At 38.0% G+C, this 20,555-nt stretch overlaps 1 protein-coding gene across 1 annotated transcript in view; it reads right to left on the bottom strand.

Moving 5' to 3' along the window:
* Nucleotides 1-1,182: 1,182 nt before the first annotated feature.
* Nucleotides 1,183-20,555, bottom strand: part of epb41a (erythrocyte membrane protein band 4.1a) — a 63,466-nt gene continuing 44,093 nt past the window's right edge. Inside the window, exons 16-20 of the mRNA XM_055225505.1 lie at nucleotides 14,286-14,414; nucleotides 12,846-12,947; nucleotides 9,058-9,138; nucleotides 7,027-7,142; nucleotides 1,183-2,113 (exon numbers count right to left, since the gene is read on the bottom strand). Coding sequence (XP_055081480.1) covers nucleotides 7,044-7,142; nucleotides 9,058-9,138; nucleotides 12,846-12,947; nucleotides 14,286-14,414 — 411 coding nt within the window. The 3' untranslated portion in view covers nucleotides 1,183-2,113; nucleotides 7,027-7,043. The remainder of the gene's footprint in view (nucleotides 2,114-7,026; nucleotides 7,143-9,057; nucleotides 9,139-12,845; nucleotides 12,948-14,285; nucleotides 14,415-20,555) is intronic.

Below are 20,555 nucleotides of genomic sequence, written 5' to 3'. Positions count from 1 at the left end.
GACCCTTGTCCCACAACCCACTTTTTCTTTGATTCCATATGAATGAGTATAAAAAGTTTGATTTACAAAGAAAATTTAAGACTTTTTGGAGGTACTGACATTCAGGGTTGTACTATGTTGGTACCTATTAGAGATACGCAGGTTAAGCTTTTTTTCATCCCGCAGGTCCCACATTTCTGATTATGTATGACCCACCTGAGCCCGCCCCGCACATTAGAATCTATTTACGTACAACCAGTCCTGACCCACGCCCGCAATCATTAAATACACCGTAAAAATTAATGAATGCTGCTTTATTTTAGCGAAAACATGCTTGGAAACAGACATAATGCGAGTGAATCTGTCAATATGATGAACCAGCTGCAGTTTTCTTTCAAAACAAAATAATACCTCATCCATCTCCAAATCGCTTTTTGGTTCCAGTTACTGTGACAAATGGTTGTAACTGGTTAATGTGCATCAGGTTATAGGTTAATTATGCCAGTTAGGTGCTTATGTAAAATTTATTATCAAACATAATCAAATATAGGCCAGTGTTGATGGATAATTAGTTTATTTTAAATGACCTGCTCCAACCCGCCCTGCAATAAATAGATTTTTTTCCAGTCCGCCCAAACTCAGAAATCAACCGGCGCGTCTCTAGTACCTATTGCTTTTCCAATCATGTTCTGAAATGTCATTCTTATATTAGTTTGTCAGTTCAAATGGCATATTTTTGTGTTCAGCCCTAGTTGCAATTGATAAAAACTGAAAATCTTTAGCCATTACTGAACGTATTATCTATAAGTTGGAATTTCCAAACATTCAACAACTTTTCAATCTTTTTCCACAATTTGTAGTAGTCACCCTACTTGAAAATCTGTTTTTAAAGAGGCGCTATTATACTTCTATGATGTATTAACTGATAACACTCGTATTTAGATCTATCACGTTGCCTTTTGGTGTTTTTTAAATTGTATATTCACCGAAACAAGTCACTCCTCTTCAGAGCACGATCACATTGCAATCTGCGTGTATACTGTTAATGAAACTACTGCACATGACATCGGGTTTGTGAAGTTGTAGTGTATTGTTTTGTATCCTGCTTTTGTATATTTATGGAAAATTGCTGTGTGTGACCATGGGATTGCTAGATTGCTCATACATGCATGGATGATATTAATTTTGCAAAATACCCTCTCTTTTAAGTGTTTATTTAAATCTTTTGAGCAGTGCAATTACCTTTTCAACCTAATCATAATACATTTTCAACCAATAAACTTCTTCGGCTCAATACACACTGTCCGCCAGTAAAAACATTAAAAGAGAGAGAGAGAACTGGGCATGCTCTGTACACCTCAGTCGGGATCGCTTTTCATAAAAAGTCATGAGTCTACACACAAGATGCACAACAGAACGCAAAGTTGGAATAAATAAATAAATAAGTAGCACTACGACAAAAATAACATGGGAGAATCACTCGGTAATACATAATCGTAAATACGGTGAGATAAGAAGAGCGCCCCCTGGTTCGATAAAATTCTTTTGTACACATACATTGAAAAAATACTTTTCACATTGAGAGGGAGAAAAATAAAAGACTTACTGTACAAGAAATGGGCTTGGAGAGGGACCTCAAGAAATAGCACCCACCACCCCGTCAAAAAACTGCTCAGTGTATTTTTTTTTCTTTTTTGCGACAACCAATCGTGACCGTACGAAAAGTTTGTAGAAAAATAAAGTTGCCATAGTAATATCAAGATTAAAAGACCAAATGTCGGTGTAAATGTAGCTAAAATCTCCACGCAAAACGGGAGGATTTCAACAAATGAAAACGCTACTCTCATTTTCACCTTAAAAAAGTTTGGAATTGGTCGTCAGTCCAGCAGTTGGCAGCAGGTGGAGCCTCTGGATATTGTGGGTGGAGCTTCCAGAGATGTGAGTGGAGATTCCGGAGATGTAGGTGAAGCCTCATGTGGATTGTAGGAGGGCATTGGCAAGTCTTGCAGAGTTAGGGGTCAGGTGTTGCTTAGTCCATACCGGCAGGATCCAGTTGAGTCCAGAGCTGGTCCCTCAGGGGTGGGACTGGTGGTGGTGGGGGTCAGGTGGTGAGATAGGTGGTGGGAGAGGGCAGCTGGAACCACACGAAGTTCATTTCAGGAGAATGAAAGAAGAGAAAGAGAAAAAACTAAAATTAGCAATGTACAAAAAGTACAATTATTATGTGTAACATGGTAACTTTGGTGAATACTGTGGTATGTATGTGAGGGGTGGATGATATAAAAAATATGAAAAACTTGATATTATGTTTGGATTCAGAAATGTGATCAGATGCCTGTAAAATCTTCTTGTCTTTTTGTTTGAAAAGTGAACACATAAAAGTGAATTGATTGCAAAATGATTTATTCTTATGGCCTTTATTCCGTTTTAAACATGCTTTGGGTTTACTTAGGATAAGTATTTAAAATTTTAAATATTGTCTGCATTTGAAAAACACAATTTATGAACTACATTTCCATTTCTAATGAGGTATTTAGGTATTAGAACGTCCTCTGTTGTCAGCAATGAGAATGAACAAAAGCAAATGAAGCCATTAGACAACGTGACTGCTATGGTAATTGAACTGAGCAGACTGAAGTATGGAGATGATTTTTGAAACTTTATGGACTTAAACTGCACAGGAGAAATTAGAATTTTTACCTATGATGCAACAATCCAGAAAAAAAGCAAACAGAGCATTTCTGAGCGCTCAGAGAAGATGACTTTGGTATGTTTTTGTGAGGAGACAACAAGAGCTCAAAAAAGGTCATTTTGTGCTTTTCATTTAAATGTGTACTGTGTTATGTTTTTGGTGGAGGGTCCTCCACTTGATTGTTTCTATTGTGATGTTATTACTTTGCCTGGAATGTTCCACATTATGGAATTGAACAAATCTATCTCAGTGAAAAAAGCTGTAGCTAAAGTTACAGGTCAGGTCTGTAAAGAGGAGACCCTGCTCACAGTAAGAACATCTTTGCATGTTTTACAAGGTATTTTAGCAACAAAAACATCTGTAATTTAAGGAATGCCTGATAAACCCCTTTTATTGCAATAGTGTAGAACATTCAAGACAAAACAGTAACACCCCCACAGAGACAAGCAGAAGACGATAAAATAACAATAAAAGTTACATAATGCACCTTTAGAGATTTGAGAATATAGTCCAGCTCCCCATAGTCAGGCAGTCAGACCCATCTCAAAGCTTTCACCTTGATGTGAGATTTTGACAGATTTAGAAATGTTCTATTGTAGTTTAGAATTGAAGCCTTCACACCACATTTTTCATAAGGCCCATATAAAGTCCCTAACAGCCCTGCAGAAAGCTACTTCCACAAACACAATCACATTAAGAGTATCATTAGTCATGGACATATTCACTGCTGCAACTCCCAGGCTGAACATATGGCTCTGCTGCTGACTCCAGCTACTCTATACTCAGAGCTGTCAAGTCCACACAAGGCAGGCAAAGTTTAACTGCAGTTACTTTCCTTAGAAGGTTTCAATAATCCTCCACATCTTCTGATCATGCTCTTTGTGTATTTAAAACCATTACATTTCACTTAACTGTGAAGCTATTATTTAAAGTGCCTATGAGAGGGTTCTGTGTTTATCTCCTTTAAGTTTAATGCCCATAACATTTGGTGAGATGGTACCTGTAGTAAATGTTTATCACAGTTAGTCAAGTGGCAGTTTGGGAAGAAAAGCTGCTAAAAAGTTGAAAATTACAGGAAATAGCACGGACTTCTTAAAAGCAATACATCTATTTATATCATCAATACACACAATGACATTTATTTATTGACCTTTATTTAACCAGCAAAGTGCCGCTGAGATGAACAATTTCTTTTTCAGGGGTGTCCCAAAGGAGAGCCTATTGTACATGTTCCATCCACAATGCAGTGACAATTGACGCACTAGGAACAAGTGCAAAATCAAGGAGTCATATATTTTTATTTGTCAAATAATAACTATTGTTATTATTATATTTGGCTAATTATCTTGTAAAATTATAAACTTCAACTTCAAAATTGTCCACAAAAATTTTAAACTAAGGGGATCTTTAAATAGCTTTGAATTTCACATTTTATAAAACAATTTCATTATTCTGATATTATTCACATCAATGAGCTGTAAACACACTCATTACATTTTGGCTTTGTCAGTGTCATAAACGCATGTTGTATGTTTTCAGTTATTTCGGGGGTTTAGTAACTGTTGAATTAAGTTTTATTCCCTAAAGACATGCCAAAAGTTCACTCATATAACAATAAGTAAAAAGAGTGCTTTTAGTTAAAGCCCCACTTTGTCACATTTGAAAATGCTCACAGTGAGAATGTATGTACTTCACTGTATTTTTTGTAATATGTAAAATAATGTTAAAAAAAAAAAAAATAATCGTTAATACATGCTTTTATTTTAATAACTGGCTGAAATGAAAAGACATATTATGCTTTTGTTACATAGTTATAATCTATGATCTTGGACATTTGAAATAGAATATTGGTGTAAAACAGCTTAATAAAAAAACAAGTCTGCTGACTTCCATGTTGGAAAACTACGGTGCCCAGTGGGAGGTGTAAACATAAACGTCATCACAACTGACAGCACGTCCTATGGACAGCTGCACATTATGCTGGCGAGTAGCACATTTTTTTTCATATGCTGCAAAATGGCTACGCGATGTTACCAAATCTTATTCTGACCAGGGAAGATATTTAGCCATCCCACGTAAACCTACCCATTATCAAATATGTGTTGAAAATCACTAGTTGACATAAATACTATTTCTAACCACCGTGACAATATGCAGAGCTGGATATAGAAGCTCAAACACGGTCCACAAACATGGCGTGTACTGCAGTGGAGTGGTGCTGAGTGCATGCTGTTTACATACCAGGCTGTCAGCCCCGGAGCAGCCCCAGACCTGATCTCCACGCCGGACATAAACAGGCAGATTAAAGCCACATGGCACAAGAGTTTGGAGAGCCCATATGGAGAGAAGGTAAGCAGTACAGTGCGTTCCCTCTGCCCCCCTCCATCACCACAATGCTTCTCAGTATCTATGTAAATATAACTAATCTAAACATTCTGGGGGCACTGTAATTTGATTTGTCTTGAAGTGTTGAAAGTTTTATTATTATGGCTATTATTAAAGGGCCTCTATATTGTAAAACTTTAGGCATGTTTATTTGATTTGGGGTTGCATATATTTCAGTAATCCTCACTCTCCAGAGCTCAAAACTCTTGCTTATGAGTGGTCTAAGTCAAGACTAATCCATGAAGCTCCTCTGCGTTTGTAAAGTCCATACATCTTCACCAAACATCTTTTTTTCAGCGCTCAAATTGTCTATTTAATATGATTATCTATTCCACTGCATGCAGACACCATTTAGACCCTACCTACCCGCAGTAATTCTACTCAGACCTGCCCAAACCTGTGGGACATGAGCAGCTAAAGTCTATCAGTCCAATGAGGTTCAAATGGTCTGTTAATTTATTTCAATAGATTATTTTTTCACACCAAGGTTTAGGTTGTTTTTATGCCTGACAGTTTCGACTGCTCAAATGTGGTCTTCCTCAGAGTGGTCATGTGATGTTGCTGTGACGTGTCCAGTCAGCTGATTCAAACAGGTTTTCTCTGGAAGCAGGACAACAGCGACATCTACAGTCCGACTTCTTCAGGACAGTATCCCAGGTGTGTGAGAGTAAAAAAGCCCCTTCATCCCAGTTTAATGTCCTGTGGGCACGTTTACGTATTTTGTGACTGTCTCCTTAATACAGCGATGATGTTTGTTGTCTTCTGTCCCTATGATGTTTGCTGTCCCAGTCCATAATGTGGTCTTCTCTTTTAGAATGGTCAGAAATGGCTATTGTAAGAAGAAGTCGGACTGCAGATGGTGATGTTCTCCTGTCTCCTCCAATAGGAAGAAAGCACCAAAACCTGTTTAAATCAGCTGACGAGAAATGTCACGTGTCACAGTTATTCCTCACTGCTAGAGAGCAGTCGAAAAATAATCTATTAAAACAGCTAAGGTCTATTTTTTTCAATGTGCATAAACTATTATTATTAATACAAGAAATATCAAGAATAAGATGTCCAATAAAGATTAAAATTCAAATCTCACCCAAAGGATTTAAAATGTTTGTCCCCATTTGAGGTGCATTAATTGATGACGTATTAGAGAGGTATTATTTTGACAAACTGTAATTGCATTGCTACTGTAGGTTTTTTTCCGTGTTCCTACAGTACAGATGTATTTATTATATAGTGCTATAAATACAGTGGCTGCCCTAACACACACGTCCCCTAATGGAAGTTATCAGACGTTTCTGGATGTCTGTCTCATATTTAAAATTCTAAATTGCTTTGCCCCTTCACCCTCAATGGTTTTTATACGTAAAAAATTACATTGGAATAAGCACCAGAGCATTAACTAGAGGAGACAGCAATGTACGAAGGCGCAGGGGTAAGTTTAGCCAAATGATGGTGTCTATCAGAGGCACAAAATTATGCAATATGCTGCCAAAGCACATCAGAAACTGTGACAACTTTTCAACCTTCAAAAACGTTCTTAAAAATTGGTTGAAAACGAGCCAGTCATTCACTCATTCATGATCTTATGCTTTTTTTGTAAGGCTCTTTTAACTTCAGACTGCTGTTTTTTTCTTCTGTATGCTCTGTACTTTCTTTATAATGTTATGGATGTGTTCTGTGTCTGTGTCTATAAGACTTAATGTTTAATGTCTTTTTTTTTTTTTTTTACCAGCTCAAGGGCAACGGATGAAATGTAGCTATGGTGCTAACTCCGACACATTTATGTTGAAGCTGCTTGCTGACACACTCATTAATATGTATTGTCCTAATTCAAATGAAAAATAAATAAGGGGTGGGCTGGGAACACTTTGCCGGCTAAAAACAAGCCTAGTTCCCATTGTTGTCAATGGAAATATGTTGGGTTTGATGTAGAAATAGTGTAGTGAAAGTGAAAGCCCTCCCCTCCTCCTCACCTTCCCAGGCCCACACTTCACTCCGGGGTGATCTCCGTCTCCTGGTGCACAACCACTTTAGTCACGGACATGTCAGGGTGCTGCTCTTTAGCCTCTTTGATGGCTTGAGCCAGAGCCTGTGGAAGAATCCAATAATTAAAACATAAATCGCAAATCTAATCACAAATGCAATGCTTGTCAGAAAGATTGCAATTAGATTAGGGCTGCAAGATTAATCACGATCAAATCAAAATTGCAATTTGAATGGATGCAAATAGCAAATCACAATTCTTGTGAAGCACCATAAAAAACAACAAACAACAAAATTTCCTGTCTTATTCTGCATAAAAACTGTTAACTCTGTAGTTTAGATCTGTACAAAAATGTTCTGAAATGTGACTCTTGTATTGGTTTATCGGTTCCTATTTCATTATTTTTGTCAATTCTTCTGGGCACGTTTAAAATGTGAATGTTTAACAGAGGATACGCTGGAGGCGTCTCTTGGCTGGCATGGGAACGCCTTGGGGCCAGTCGGAAAAGCTGGAGGATGTGTCTGGGGTGAGGGAAGTTTGAAAGCCCCTGCTTAGACTGCTGCCCCTGCGACCTGGTCCCAGATAAGCAGACGAAAATGGATGGATGGCCGTGGAACAGAATCAGATTATTAAAACACAAATCATAAATTTAATTGCATGCTTGTCAGAAAAATCACAATGAGATTTTCTTCCCATATCGCTCAGCCCTACCAAGTACAGCCTAAACCAGCCGCGATGGATGGATCTCATTTGACAATGCTGCTTTAGCTGATATACGAGCACCATTCACCGGGAGGGAAATTACATGAATAAAACTGAACACACACATTCAGGGTGGCAACATAAAACATAAGCCCGCCCTGCTTCTATTTCTGTACTAGGTCATATTTGAGGTAGGGCTCGGCAATAAGTGCAATTTTAAATGAGATTCAGTCCTGTATAATGGTCAGTGATCAGCTTGAATGCAGAGATCTACACCCAATCCTCTGTCAGTAAAAACATGTGGTTTGGAGCAGACGGAAGACTTAGATTGTGACATCACATTGCCATGCTTTATAGGATACAATCTTAGACAAACAAATGCTAAAATGCTGTCCTCCTTCATCAAAACAAATTCCTCATTTTCATTTCCAACATGTTGTAACATTAACTTGTTTTTCACACACAATTTTAGTTTTTTCAGTGTTTAAATGTAAAAGGTGTACCATGCGCTGTTTTGTTTGTCTAAGGTGGTCATTAGAGGTACACCATCTGTAAAGTGAGCGATTCTTATGTGTTAAATGGCACTGATTAAAAGTTTGTACTGCTTAAATTTGTGAAATCAATATTGAAAGTCATTTTTTAATTTTGATTTAAAAAGAAAAAAACTAACAAACTGAAAACAGAGATCAATTAAAAGATTTTTTTTGTTTGCCATATCAGCCAGCGTTAATTTAGAGCAGGGGTGTCAAACTTAATTTCACCAAGGGCCACATCAGGAAAATGGTTGCACTGAAATTTGCATAGATGTAAAAAATATGACATGTGTAACTGCGTATCTCCTGATAAACTGACATTTTAAGACAGTCATACGTTTTAATTTACCTTGTCACGGGCCACATAAAATGACGTGGTGGGCCGCATTTGGCCCCCAGGCCTTGAGTTTGACACATGTGATTTAGAGGCACTAAATAGTTGATTAGTAATGCTTTATGCCCAAGGTCAAGGTGCACTGTGTAACTATCCTGGTTTTCCTGGCAGCACATTACAGGCGTTCTTTTTTAAAACACCCAGAAAACAAGCATTCTTATAGTAAATGGGGTTGCCTCTCCACAGATCTGACCTGTGTAACATTCCTGGCCGAGCAATAACATCTCCATGGAGACAAGCAGATGGTGTACTCTCCACAAAAGATTTAGAAGAGGCTAAACTGTGGCGTCCCCAAAAGGTTTTGTGGGACTAAACGTAATCTGCTAAAAGGCCCTGAGCGTGAATGATGCAGCCAGACACCCAATCACCATCACGTCCTTTCCCTCCTCACCTTGTCATGGTCAATCTCTGTGTCTCCGGTGATGACGATTCTTTTCTCGATGCGTGTCTCGGAAATGCCCCCTTTCACTGTCTGTGAAAAACAGCAACAATACACAACATCAACATTTGTCAAATTTAGGATCAAGCGTTGGACATAAATGAGACGTGACAAAAGAGCAGACCAGATGTTCATTGTTCACTGGATGGATAGAATTAGGAAGCCTGGTCTGTAATGTTTCATCGTAATGGAGTGATAAATTCAAGGAGAGAAGTGCAGTTGCCATCTCATTGAGTACAAGCTAGTTCACTGTTTAACAACCTGTAATTGCTGGGTTTCAGATGCCAACGCAATATACTATAAGCCAGTATTTTTTAAAAAGCCTGTACCCAATTTCTTTCCATGTACTTGAGCAAAATTCATCTTGCCCCAGTACAGACATATTGCATAAGCAGCTCTTAAGGGACTGTCCGCATCTCTAGAAAGTGTTTAATTGTACGATAATCAGGAAGTACGTGGTTAGCCTGCTCTGGTCTCTGAAGGTTGTGAAAAGCACTTCCAAACTCACGATCTCTGTGAATAATAAGAATACTCAGAATGCATAAAGTAACTGAGGAATAACTTTGGACAACTGCAAACTGTTTAACATAAACTATTTCTCTTTTTCATGTTTTCAAGATGGATATAGCACCTCGGGGCAGCTACAATTAATATAGTTAAAATGTAGATTTTTATTGTAATACAGTGAGTTGAGTAATAGAAATTAAAAGGTTCAACATTTGTGCATTTACCTTTTGGATATTTCATGACAAAGTTCAGTGTAAAAACTGGCTTTTGACCTCTGAGATTGTGACATAGTAACGTGGATGGCAGTGGCTCAGTTTTTGCTCATCAACCCCAAAAATCAGTGGTGCAAACCCAGCCCCAACTAGTGTATACTGTTGTGTATTTGTGTAGTTGTGTATTATGAAATCTTTTAAAATGAATTATATTTTTGCCATTACCTAGCTTGCAAAGACTACACAATTCCAATTCTTTACAAAGACATATAATCTGGAACTGAGTGTTATCTCCCTGAGCTCCAATGACTGTGATTGACAGGCAGATTATCAAACATGGCATTTTATGAGTAAATAGAAAAAAATAATAACACACAGTGCGGACATCTGCAGAATCAGTGTGTGAAGAACTAAATTCTGTTCAATTGAGGGAAGCTGTTATATTTTATTCTGAATAATCCAAGAATATTTAAGAGGACATTCGATAGGACATGTATTCCGCAACTGAGACATGTCCAACAATTACGGCCATGTTTACATGCACTCCAATAATCTGATCATTATCTGATTTCTGTTGTCACAGTTGGTCAAGTGATGTGATAAATTTTGATGTGGATGTAAACAGATCTCCAGTTATCAGATTTGATTGGCCACATAGGAAAAGTCAAAAGTTTGGACACACTTTTTAATTTATACTTTTTCTTTATTTCCGTTTTGTTTAGATTCTCACTGAAGGCATCAAAATTATGAATGTGGAATATAGCAAACAAAAATAAAGTCAAAATACGTCAAAACTTAGATTAGATTAAAAGAAATTAAAAATAGCCACCCTTTGCTTTGATCACTGGTTTGCTCTTTTGATATTTCTTGACTCTGACGAGGCACAGCTGTGAAGTGAAAATTATTTCAGGAGACTTCATCATGAAGCTCAAAAGAGAAGTGGCTACTTTGAGGATTTGAATATAAAAGAAATAAAAATACTAAAATACTAAATAAAAAAAAATACTTGAGTTATTTCACTTTTTTCTTTGCTACATAATTCTATATATAATTGATGTCTTCACCGTGTATCTACCATGTAGAAAGTAGCAAACATAAAGACAAAAACACTGAATGAGGGGTGTGTCCAAACTTTTGACTGGTAGAGTAAATGTAGCCTATGTATCTCTAATTGGATCAGCAAAAAACTTTTCAAGATGAAAAGCAACATTTGGAAATGCTGTATGCCTATACTGCACTTTTGAACATAATTACATGCCATATAATTGATCATGACCACTGCTTGTTTGACATTTTCCAGTCTTCTGCAACAATAAAAAGTTCCACAAGAGGAACAATCATTTGGATTCTTCTGTTGCCATAGTGATGCAGACAGTAGGCCTAACTGTCCCAAGGTCTTCTCCTAAGTATAATTTATCTGACTTAATCACGGCTGAGTGAGTTTGAATGAACAATGTCCTTATAATTATTCCCCTCTAGTTAAATGTGCAGAGGAAATTAGGTCCGAAAAGCAGCTCCAATTCTTTTCTAACTTTGGTTTCTGGAATGAAGTGTCTCTTAGTTACTTTTAAACCCTAAATGTGTCCACTGTTCAGTTAAGACGCATACAGAGGGACACATATTATTCATTCTTGTGCTTTAATTCCCCTTGAAACATCCTTTTGTTCACCTTGGGTCACCTTCACATTTTCTAACTAATTATGTCTGCATTTGGAAAATACTTTATAAACTTCACCATGTTCGCCATTAAGTATTTAGATAATGGAGCTCCCTCTGCTGTCAGCCATGGGAATTAACCTTATCCCCTATGCATGCTATGCTAACAGAGCCATGTGTTCGTTGTCAACACAATTTGACCACAGAATGAGTCCGGTGATGGTTTATGGACTCAAAACCTATGCAGAAGAAGTCTGGATTTCTACTTGTGACATAACAATCCGGGCAAAATTAGAATGAACCATTTTTGAGTGCTCAGAGGAAGCAACTTTGGTTTAATAGATTGATGAAACAAGTGTGAATGAAACAGAATAGAACTCCAGGCATGTTTTTGATGATGAGACAAGAATATAACATTTTGCATGTGTCCTTTAATGCTTACAGCAGCAGTAAACACTTTTTGGGAGTGTTTGTGTAATCCCTCAGCCCTCCAGGTATGATTCATAGTATAAGAAAAAATCAATTCTGTCAACTGGGAAAAAGTTTTAGAGTGAAGACGTTTCGCTGCTCATCCAAGCGGTTTCTTATATTCCAGTTGAAAGAAGAAAGAATAGAATTTTTCTTTTGCTACTTTTTGGGAATGTTTCTGTCCATTCATGACAACTGTGTAACCAAACACTGAAGTTTTCTGTTGAACAATCGAAATAGATACATGAAAAGACTTTATGTAAGAAAACAGTGCAGGTAATTACTGTTACTGAAACCAGTTCAAAACATCACAATTTTAAATCGGTTGTGATAATAAACCCATATTACCACAGAATTCGTACCACTACATTATGCCATAACAGAGTAAAATATTCAAATTCAAGCATTTATTTATATGTCAGTGATAAACACAGCCCTCTCCTTGATTAGAGCGAGCAGTGCTGAATATAGTTTATGTCCCTCCTCTCCAGTGGGACCCTGCCCTCCTCTCACTGGCTAATGTATGTATCGATCAACTGACAGAGGGAGGAGGGAGGGGGCAGTTAGAGGACAGACCGCCCTGATCTACTCTGACGAGAGCGGGCTAAGACCTCAGTCATCTGGGTTTTAAGATATTTTAACTGACCTTAAAGCTATGTTCTTGGCCATTAATGGGGATTGAGCCAACCTAGCTGCCCCCAAGCTTATGATTGGCAGGACAGACACATTGTTTCAGCTTGAGAGCAAACTTGAGATGCAGACACTCAGAGTAATGTCAGGGTACAATGTATATAGGAGTGGACTGAGTGAGTGTGACCCATAGCGTTTTGCTCGAGCCAACTGAAACCATACAAGGCTAACAGTTAAAGTGGTTAATTTGCAATAAAGTCAACTTACCTTCGTGATCTGGGTGGTGGTGGTGGTACTGATGGTCTCTGATGTGATGGTCTGAGCGCTCAGTAGAACTCCAGTGTCTTTCTCAGGCATGTTGTCCCCCGGCTAAAAGATTTGAAACAAGACATGTCAATTCATTAATTATCAGTAATATTTAATAACAAAAAGTCCCCAAATAGTCTGAGAATCAAACCTGCAACCCTCTAACTGTGAGGTAGAGATGCTAACACTATGCCACTATGCAATGAGAAAAGGCACATTAATAGCAGTATTAGCCAAACCACATCACAAAAAAATGACAGATTATTGATTTTGCCCATGCGGTTCGTTATCTTTTCAAATTGCATGTCATCTGATTAGTGGCATCATTTTCTAGATGTTACTATATTACGCAGCTTTTATGTAGCAAAGAACAAGTACAAGAAACCAAAACCAAAAGTGAGAGATGAAAATAATATCCAATTTTGAGTTTCAAGTGAGTCTTGCTGCTCGGAGAGTGTCCTGTCAGCACAATGTAAAACAGCAAGGGATGGGCTAGATAGCGTCTGAATTGGCACATGAACTCTCACTCACTCTCCCTCAGTATTGATGCAGGGATCACATCTATTAAACCTTCACAAGATTAATTTAGGCAGTAATTACTTACACCAGACACTGTACTTGGCTGGGAATCGTTTCAATATGCAAAACTTGTCTTAGAAAATTTAAAGCACTGTCATGATAATAAGGAATATACTTTTTAGGCTCCAAGTCCATACAGATTAATCCAGGGCAATATTGGATTCCTCAAACATGCTTGAATCCATCAAAGTCCAACTATGAAATAATATTGAGGTAACACCACAGCGACATGGTTAAAAGCTAAACCTAAATGTTAATTTAGTCTTCTTTTAACTTTCCTAACTTGGTCCTGGTTTTGGCTGCAAGTGAGTCCTGGAGATGGCTTGCAGCTAGCAGTCAAAACATGTCAACAAGGTAAATACATCTCCTAACTTATTGTCTTTAAAGAAGGGGTATTTTCAACCAGTATTACTGGTATTATTATTGGGGTATTACTTGCTAACATGTAACATCAAGATGTTACTTTTTATTGTTTTGAAAATGCTGTATTCACTAAATACAATGTATTAACATGCTTTATAAGTTTCACTTTCTTTTTTGACGCTCTGTGTCTGCCCTCTATTTGCACTCTCCCTTCAGAGTGCTATCAGAACTCAATCAGCGTGCATCCCGTTAATGAAATTACTGCACATTGCATCAGGTAGATGCAATGTTGACTTGTGGGCTTAGCATTGGACAGAATCTTACAGCTAGTGGTAAGAGACCCGGGAATTGTGTTTGGTTAAAAGCTCATAAAGTTTGTCTTGTACAGCCAGGATTAAACCAAGACTAAAGCAGGATTAGAACTGCACTAACTCAGGACTAGCCCATGTTTGATCCCACCTGAGCGGATTCGTAGGTGATGGTCTTGGTCTCCGTGTGGACCAGGGGCATCTCCTTGTAGGCCACAGTTCCTCTCAGAGAGTTGGTGACGTCGGAGATGGTGATTGTCTGGGTCTTCAGCACTGGAGACTGAAACAACAGAGACACACAAAGCAGAAATGTTAGCAAAGCAGTCATCTTAGTAATGCATCCATGTTAGCAAAGCAGCCATGTCTAAACGATGGGAAGGTAAACCGGGACTAAACCAATGCCAAACTAGGTCTAAACCAGAAGTGAGTAAACCAGGACTAAACTAGGACTAAACTGTATCTAAATCAGAGCTGAACTAGGGTTCAACTAATACTAATTCAGGGGTAAAATAGGACTAACCTAATTTAGACCAGGACTAGACCGGGACTAGACCAGGACCACGCCAGAACTGAATTAGGAAACCCAGAAACCAGAAACCAGTCTGGGACTGTAGGATTACCAAAACCATGATTATAACTGGTCCAAACAAGGACAAAAAATGGTTTAGATCTGGGTATAATACAGGTCTAAACTAGCAATAAATCAAGAATAAAGCATGACTGAACTAAAAATGAACAAAAATACAAACCAGAACTAAATCAGGTCTGTGAGAGATATAAACTATCAATCTAAACTACACCCAAACTAACGCTAAGACAGGACTAAACCAGAACTAATCTTGGTGTACCCGACTTCCCACTGGTTGAGAACCACAGACTGCATAGACCATTGCTGTCACCATTTGTTTATGATATTATATTTTATTATGTGCATATTTTACGACAGAGAAAGAGCCTGTTTTAATGATGCTCTCGGTTCACATGCAATTAGTCAAGTGCGTGTTTGAGATCGATCAGAGTGAAGCGGGTGATATAGGGAAAGCTAATGTGAGATTCAGAATTAGACAGCACAAAGTCAGATTTACAGCCAAGACACAGGAGCCATAAAGCAGCATGGATAAAAACATAACTTCAAATCAATATGAACCGACAAACCATACACTATCTGTTATTAATATGCAGCAGTAATCACTACATGCTCTGTTGCTGTCAGCCAATCACAGCCAGCCACCTTTGCCTCTCAGCCAATCACCAATATAAAGATGCATTATGTAACTTTTCTGATGGTGGGTTCGGCCATAGATATTCACAGACACAACTTCTGTATTCTTGCCTGTTTACTCGATTACTTGGTGCTGATGTTACTTCAATTCGAAAACTCATTCACATACAAAGGAATGGTGAAGCCAATCCCCAAGTTTATTTCATATTTATGTCACTTATCTTCTCTCCTCACCATTAACATGTAGGTTTAGTGTCACTATATGTTTACCAGATGCACACAAGCTCAACAAATTCAACTGAAATCAGTTAGATTTCAGTTGAATTATCATCTAAAATTAAAACAAGCACAAGTTTCACACACTCTACAATTACTTTAAACAAGGCTTGTCTCCATGAAGATGTTATTGCATTGCCTCAGGTGTTTCACACTATGCCATTAAACGTATTTATCTTGCACAGGTGTTTTCACTGCTAAAAAATAATTGCCACCTACTTGTTTCCATGGAGATAATATTCTGCCATACTGAGTATTTTGCCATATTTCAGACAAAGCAATAACAGCTCCAGCAGAAAAGTGACATAGTGCAAATTAAATATTAAAACCAAAAACATTGGATGAAATGCAGGTCGTCACAAAACATTCTCTTAATTCAACAATATAAGCTGCCATGCTAATGTGTAGCCATCTCATTTTTAATACAGCTCTATGCTCAAACACAGACACATGCCATCTTCTTTTCCCCACCCGCTCCTCCTATTGGTCATCCTCTGTCATGCTCTGAATGACAACCAAATTTAATCCATCACTGTGAAGTGTGACCATTCAGAAGAAACAGCACAATGAAGTAACTTCTATTGGCAATATAAAACAACCGAACATTCAACCACTCCCTGTAGAATGAGTAAAATTGCATGCGTCACCAAAACATGCCAGGAGATTATCATATCACATTAAAACACAAATCAAATAACATGAAAATTTATTCAAGAGTTCATATCGCACTGAATATTTTTTTTGTAAATCAGCTTGATAGAGAAAAACACACTGAATCAAATTGATCAATAAACGTGCACCTTGTCATCATAGAATACAGACTGGCATGCATAAAGTTATGCAGCTATTTTGTTATCACACTTTGAAACTTCTTTTCAGAAGGCAATGAAGAAAATTATGTAAAACGTAAAGAGCCTACACAGAGAAATGCGTTAAGTGAATTTATGAGTGCAGCGCAGTGCATTAGGCTAAGTGTGCTTTCAATGCTTTCAAATGGAGTCGAATAAATCAACAACAAATGAAAATGCTATAAGGTCCCATATACTGGCTTTAAGGAGGACATAGTCAGCTAAAAATAATGACAGTAAAAAAATGTAAAAAATACTTTTCTGCTGAAAGGTCTGCTTCTTTCTAGCCTCCATGGAAGACTAGGTTGTCAATCAATAATGAAACCAGTATTGATACTAAAAAAGTCAAACTCACAGGACAGAAACTAACTTTTCCTGAATAGTTTTAGAAATATCTTGAGCTGTATCAGAACAAGTATAAGACACATACACTGTATATATATAAATGAACATAGCTAACTGGCTGCCACGTTTCAAATAGGAAGTGAGCGTGGGCGAGCTTCCGGCTCCATCAACTCTGGCTCCAATTCACTTCTATTGAAAACTGTCCCCTCTCCGTAACTGCTGCTGTCAGGCTCATTATTTTGATCTTAAAACGTTTATGTTAATCTGCTCTACATGATCCTAACTGCTAGTCTCGATGAGCTTCATTTGATTGTAGCCGAACGCTATGGGTGGAGTCACACTCCCTTGGTCCACTTCTTTATACAGTCTATGATAAGACCACATGGACTAGTACATGCCCATGGACCATATAGGACCTACCTGGTAAAGTACTATTATTTAATGTTGAAAACTGCATTCTATTGTCTAAATATAGAGTGATTTTTAGTATCATTGTGGTATTGGTATTGAGTGTCAAGTCTACACCTTAGTATTAAAAGTGTTAATATTGTGACAACACTATTGCTTAGAATGTTCTACAGCATTTCAATGTAAATTGATGAAGTGGCTAAGTTACAAGTAAGATCTGTGAAGTGGTGATCCCACCCACAGCACGAATGCACATTGTTCAAGGTATGTTGTTTAGCAAGAAAAATATTGGATGTATGCAAGGGAGATAAGTTACTTTGAAACATTCCAGACAAAACATCTCCATGGAGACAAGCAAGCAGACCCTCCAGAAAAGTTACAAAGTGCACCTTTAGGTAATTATCTTCTTGTTCAGAGAGAAACCATTTCTAGAATCAAATGACACTGTATAGCCTAAGTATGTAAGGTTACTCAACCTTACATAAATGAGACAAAGCACAGGGTACATTTTTGACAACGGAACAACATAAGATGAATTGAAGCTAAAATGTTGACAAAAATAGCTCTCAGAGAAAAAAGCAACATTAGCATATAGCTAATCTGCAGTCACAATAGAAAAGGAACACAAAATAAATAAAATCTTTTTATTTAAAGAGGGGGTATTACATTTCTATGGGGTATTAATTGTTTAAAACATATTTCAATCACCATGTTACTTTTTATTGTTCTGAAAATGTTATATTTGCCAAACACAACCTTAAATTTAGGTTTTTAGTTTTGCCTTTTAAGTTTCCCCTTCCCTTGCTCCTCATGTTAAGTCACTCTCAGTTCAAAGTGCTATCATATTACAATCAGTGTGGATGTGGCTAATGAAACTAGTGCATTTCGCATCAGGTTCTCCCCCTTCTAAAGGGGTCTGAAATGCTTGGAACCTGGGACTGGGGCTCACGGAGGGTGGTGCCCCCGTGCAGTCATTGGAGGGAGGACCAGCAGAAACTCCAGCCACGGCTAATATATATATATATATATATATATATATACTACATACAGATTTTTTTGCATTTATTTCATTTATTTGTGTCTCTACACTGTGTTTTGACCCTTCTTTATTTAATGCATTGGGGTTTGCTGGTGCTAGTTGCATTATACACTGCAAATGTATTTTTTTTTTATCTTGATGGGAGTGGCGTGCATCGATAAACAGGAAACAGCAGGCTAGGTCAGTTTTGAGAGGCATATAAACTCAATATATAAGCTGCCCTCATTGGAAATGATGGTGGATATTACATCATTAAATCAGAGTCTAATGAGAAACTATTATTTTACGTTTATATCTGTGTTTGCCGTCTTAATGATGATCATTCTGAGAATCTGAGAAATGTCACGCTACTGGTGTAATGCTGGTCCTCCATTGACTGCGTAGATGCGTATCTAGTCTCAACTCTCACAAGCTCATCTGTATTGATGTTCCTGTAGCACCGGTGGTTTTATAGATGTCCTGTGCCTTGTGGCAGTGCAGGTCTATGTTACACCTTTGGGTGTGTCTTGCTAGACCTGTGTCACACGCAAAAGCGACCTGGGTTGTTTATAATCAAAACGCTCCCTGGCTGGTTGTGCCCCCCACCCCAACTGTTCCATCCCAAGCAAACCCTGCCAGTGAAAATGAGGCTGTAGTGTTTTGTATCTGGCTTTTGTATATTTATGAAAAATGGCCGTGCTGGAGCATGGGTGGGCTTGTGCGCTGAATCTTGTACAAGAAGTGTGGCCTCGTACTGCTAACCATAAGAAGGGCTTGAACAGGGCCTGGGAGAGATCGCTAGATGGATGACATATAAAACCTCTTCAGGTATGTTTTGGATGAGGGATTAATGTTATGACATGGTAGAAAGCTCTATTTTGAATAATACCCCCTTTTTAACTGTGACACTTGGTTAGTCATGATTATTACATACATTCACCAATATGACCCATTTTCAAAGGACCTTTTTGGAAAATATAAAAGTCTGTTGTCTATTGGATGAAATATTTGACTGATAGTACAAACCTGCAGATGAGCCATAACTCATATTCAGCAGTACACCAGGCTGTGCTTTTAGTTTAAATTTAGCCTGTTCTCTCACAGTGGGCACCATATGGCAGCGGACACTGGTTGTTGCCAAACTAAAAGACACTACATCCGTGAAGCTCTGCCAAGACAGAAGCACCAAGCCTGGGGAGCCTGTGCAGGGACCACATGGCTTCACAACTCTGCTTTAAAGTGTGAAACAGATTTTTACAGATACGGTTTGAATTTCAGATGAGTGCTCTGGGATTGGTCACGTCACTATGGCAGGGCTAAGTTTAGGTTTGTGGTTGTTTTTTAATCTCTTTATGGTAGGCAAATATCAGTGATCCTGGATGGTTTATACACCACAAGTCCCCATCCTATTCCCACCAGAAAGCTACTACTAAACAAAAAAAGGAGCCTTAGACCGCTCATTGGGTGCATTTAGTTGCACATTAACATTATACTAAAAGAAAAAAATGTGTTAATATACGGTAAAGAGCAGGCAGCAAAATTTGCCTGTACAAAGCCATATATTTACGGGAAGCGTGCAGTGAATGAAAGAACTGCTTACCATTAACAGGTGTACAGTATCTTACCACAAAATTCCCCTTTTTCGGGCAGTATTTATTTAACCTAATGTCTCAGACCAGTATCATCAAATTGAAAATTGCTTCTGGATGGGAGTCAATAAAGTCGTGATGAATCCAGATGATCACCTCTGAAACATTCTTTACAAATTATGGTGTATTCCTACAGCTTTTGGAGACGAAGGAGGAAGTAATTACTAAACATGCTGGCAAAAGTGATGCTCTGTGTCCACTCCAAATATTTCACTGCCCTCTAATTGCCAGCAGAGGGCGTCAGACACCTCATCCAATTTGTTAAATGTAAAAGCCAGGTTTTAAAACAGAGCTCATTTGGCATGTCAAATATCAATACAATGTTCCCAAAAGCCTTTCAAACTTCAGAATATATACACCCCTTAAATGATTCAGGTTTTTGTGGCAGGTATTTTACAACACAAGTGTTATACATGCAAAACACTCTATCTGTAATGATATACTCATTCTCACTAGTGACCACAGTACATGACAGAGGAGGGTACAAAGTGGCAGTTCTGAGGATGCCTTTCTGGATCCTACTCTCCATTGGATTTCATTGATTGTCTGCATTTAGTTGGTCCAAATGTAACCAGATTATGACATATTAGAATAGCACGGGAAAAATGATACATCCCGACTACAAAGAAAGGAAAGTGAAATAAAACTAGTGTTC

Source organism: Periophthalmus magnuspinnatus, chromosome 11 (genome assembly GCF_009829125.3).
Source record: "Periophthalmus magnuspinnatus isolate fPerMag1 chromosome 11, fPerMag1.2.pri, whole genome shotgun sequence".
NCBI classification, from domain to species: domain Eukaryota; kingdom Metazoa; phylum Chordata; class Actinopteri; order Gobiiformes; family Gobiidae; genus Periophthalmus; species Periophthalmus magnuspinnatus.
This window is presented reverse-complemented; position numbering and strand designations above follow the sequence as displayed.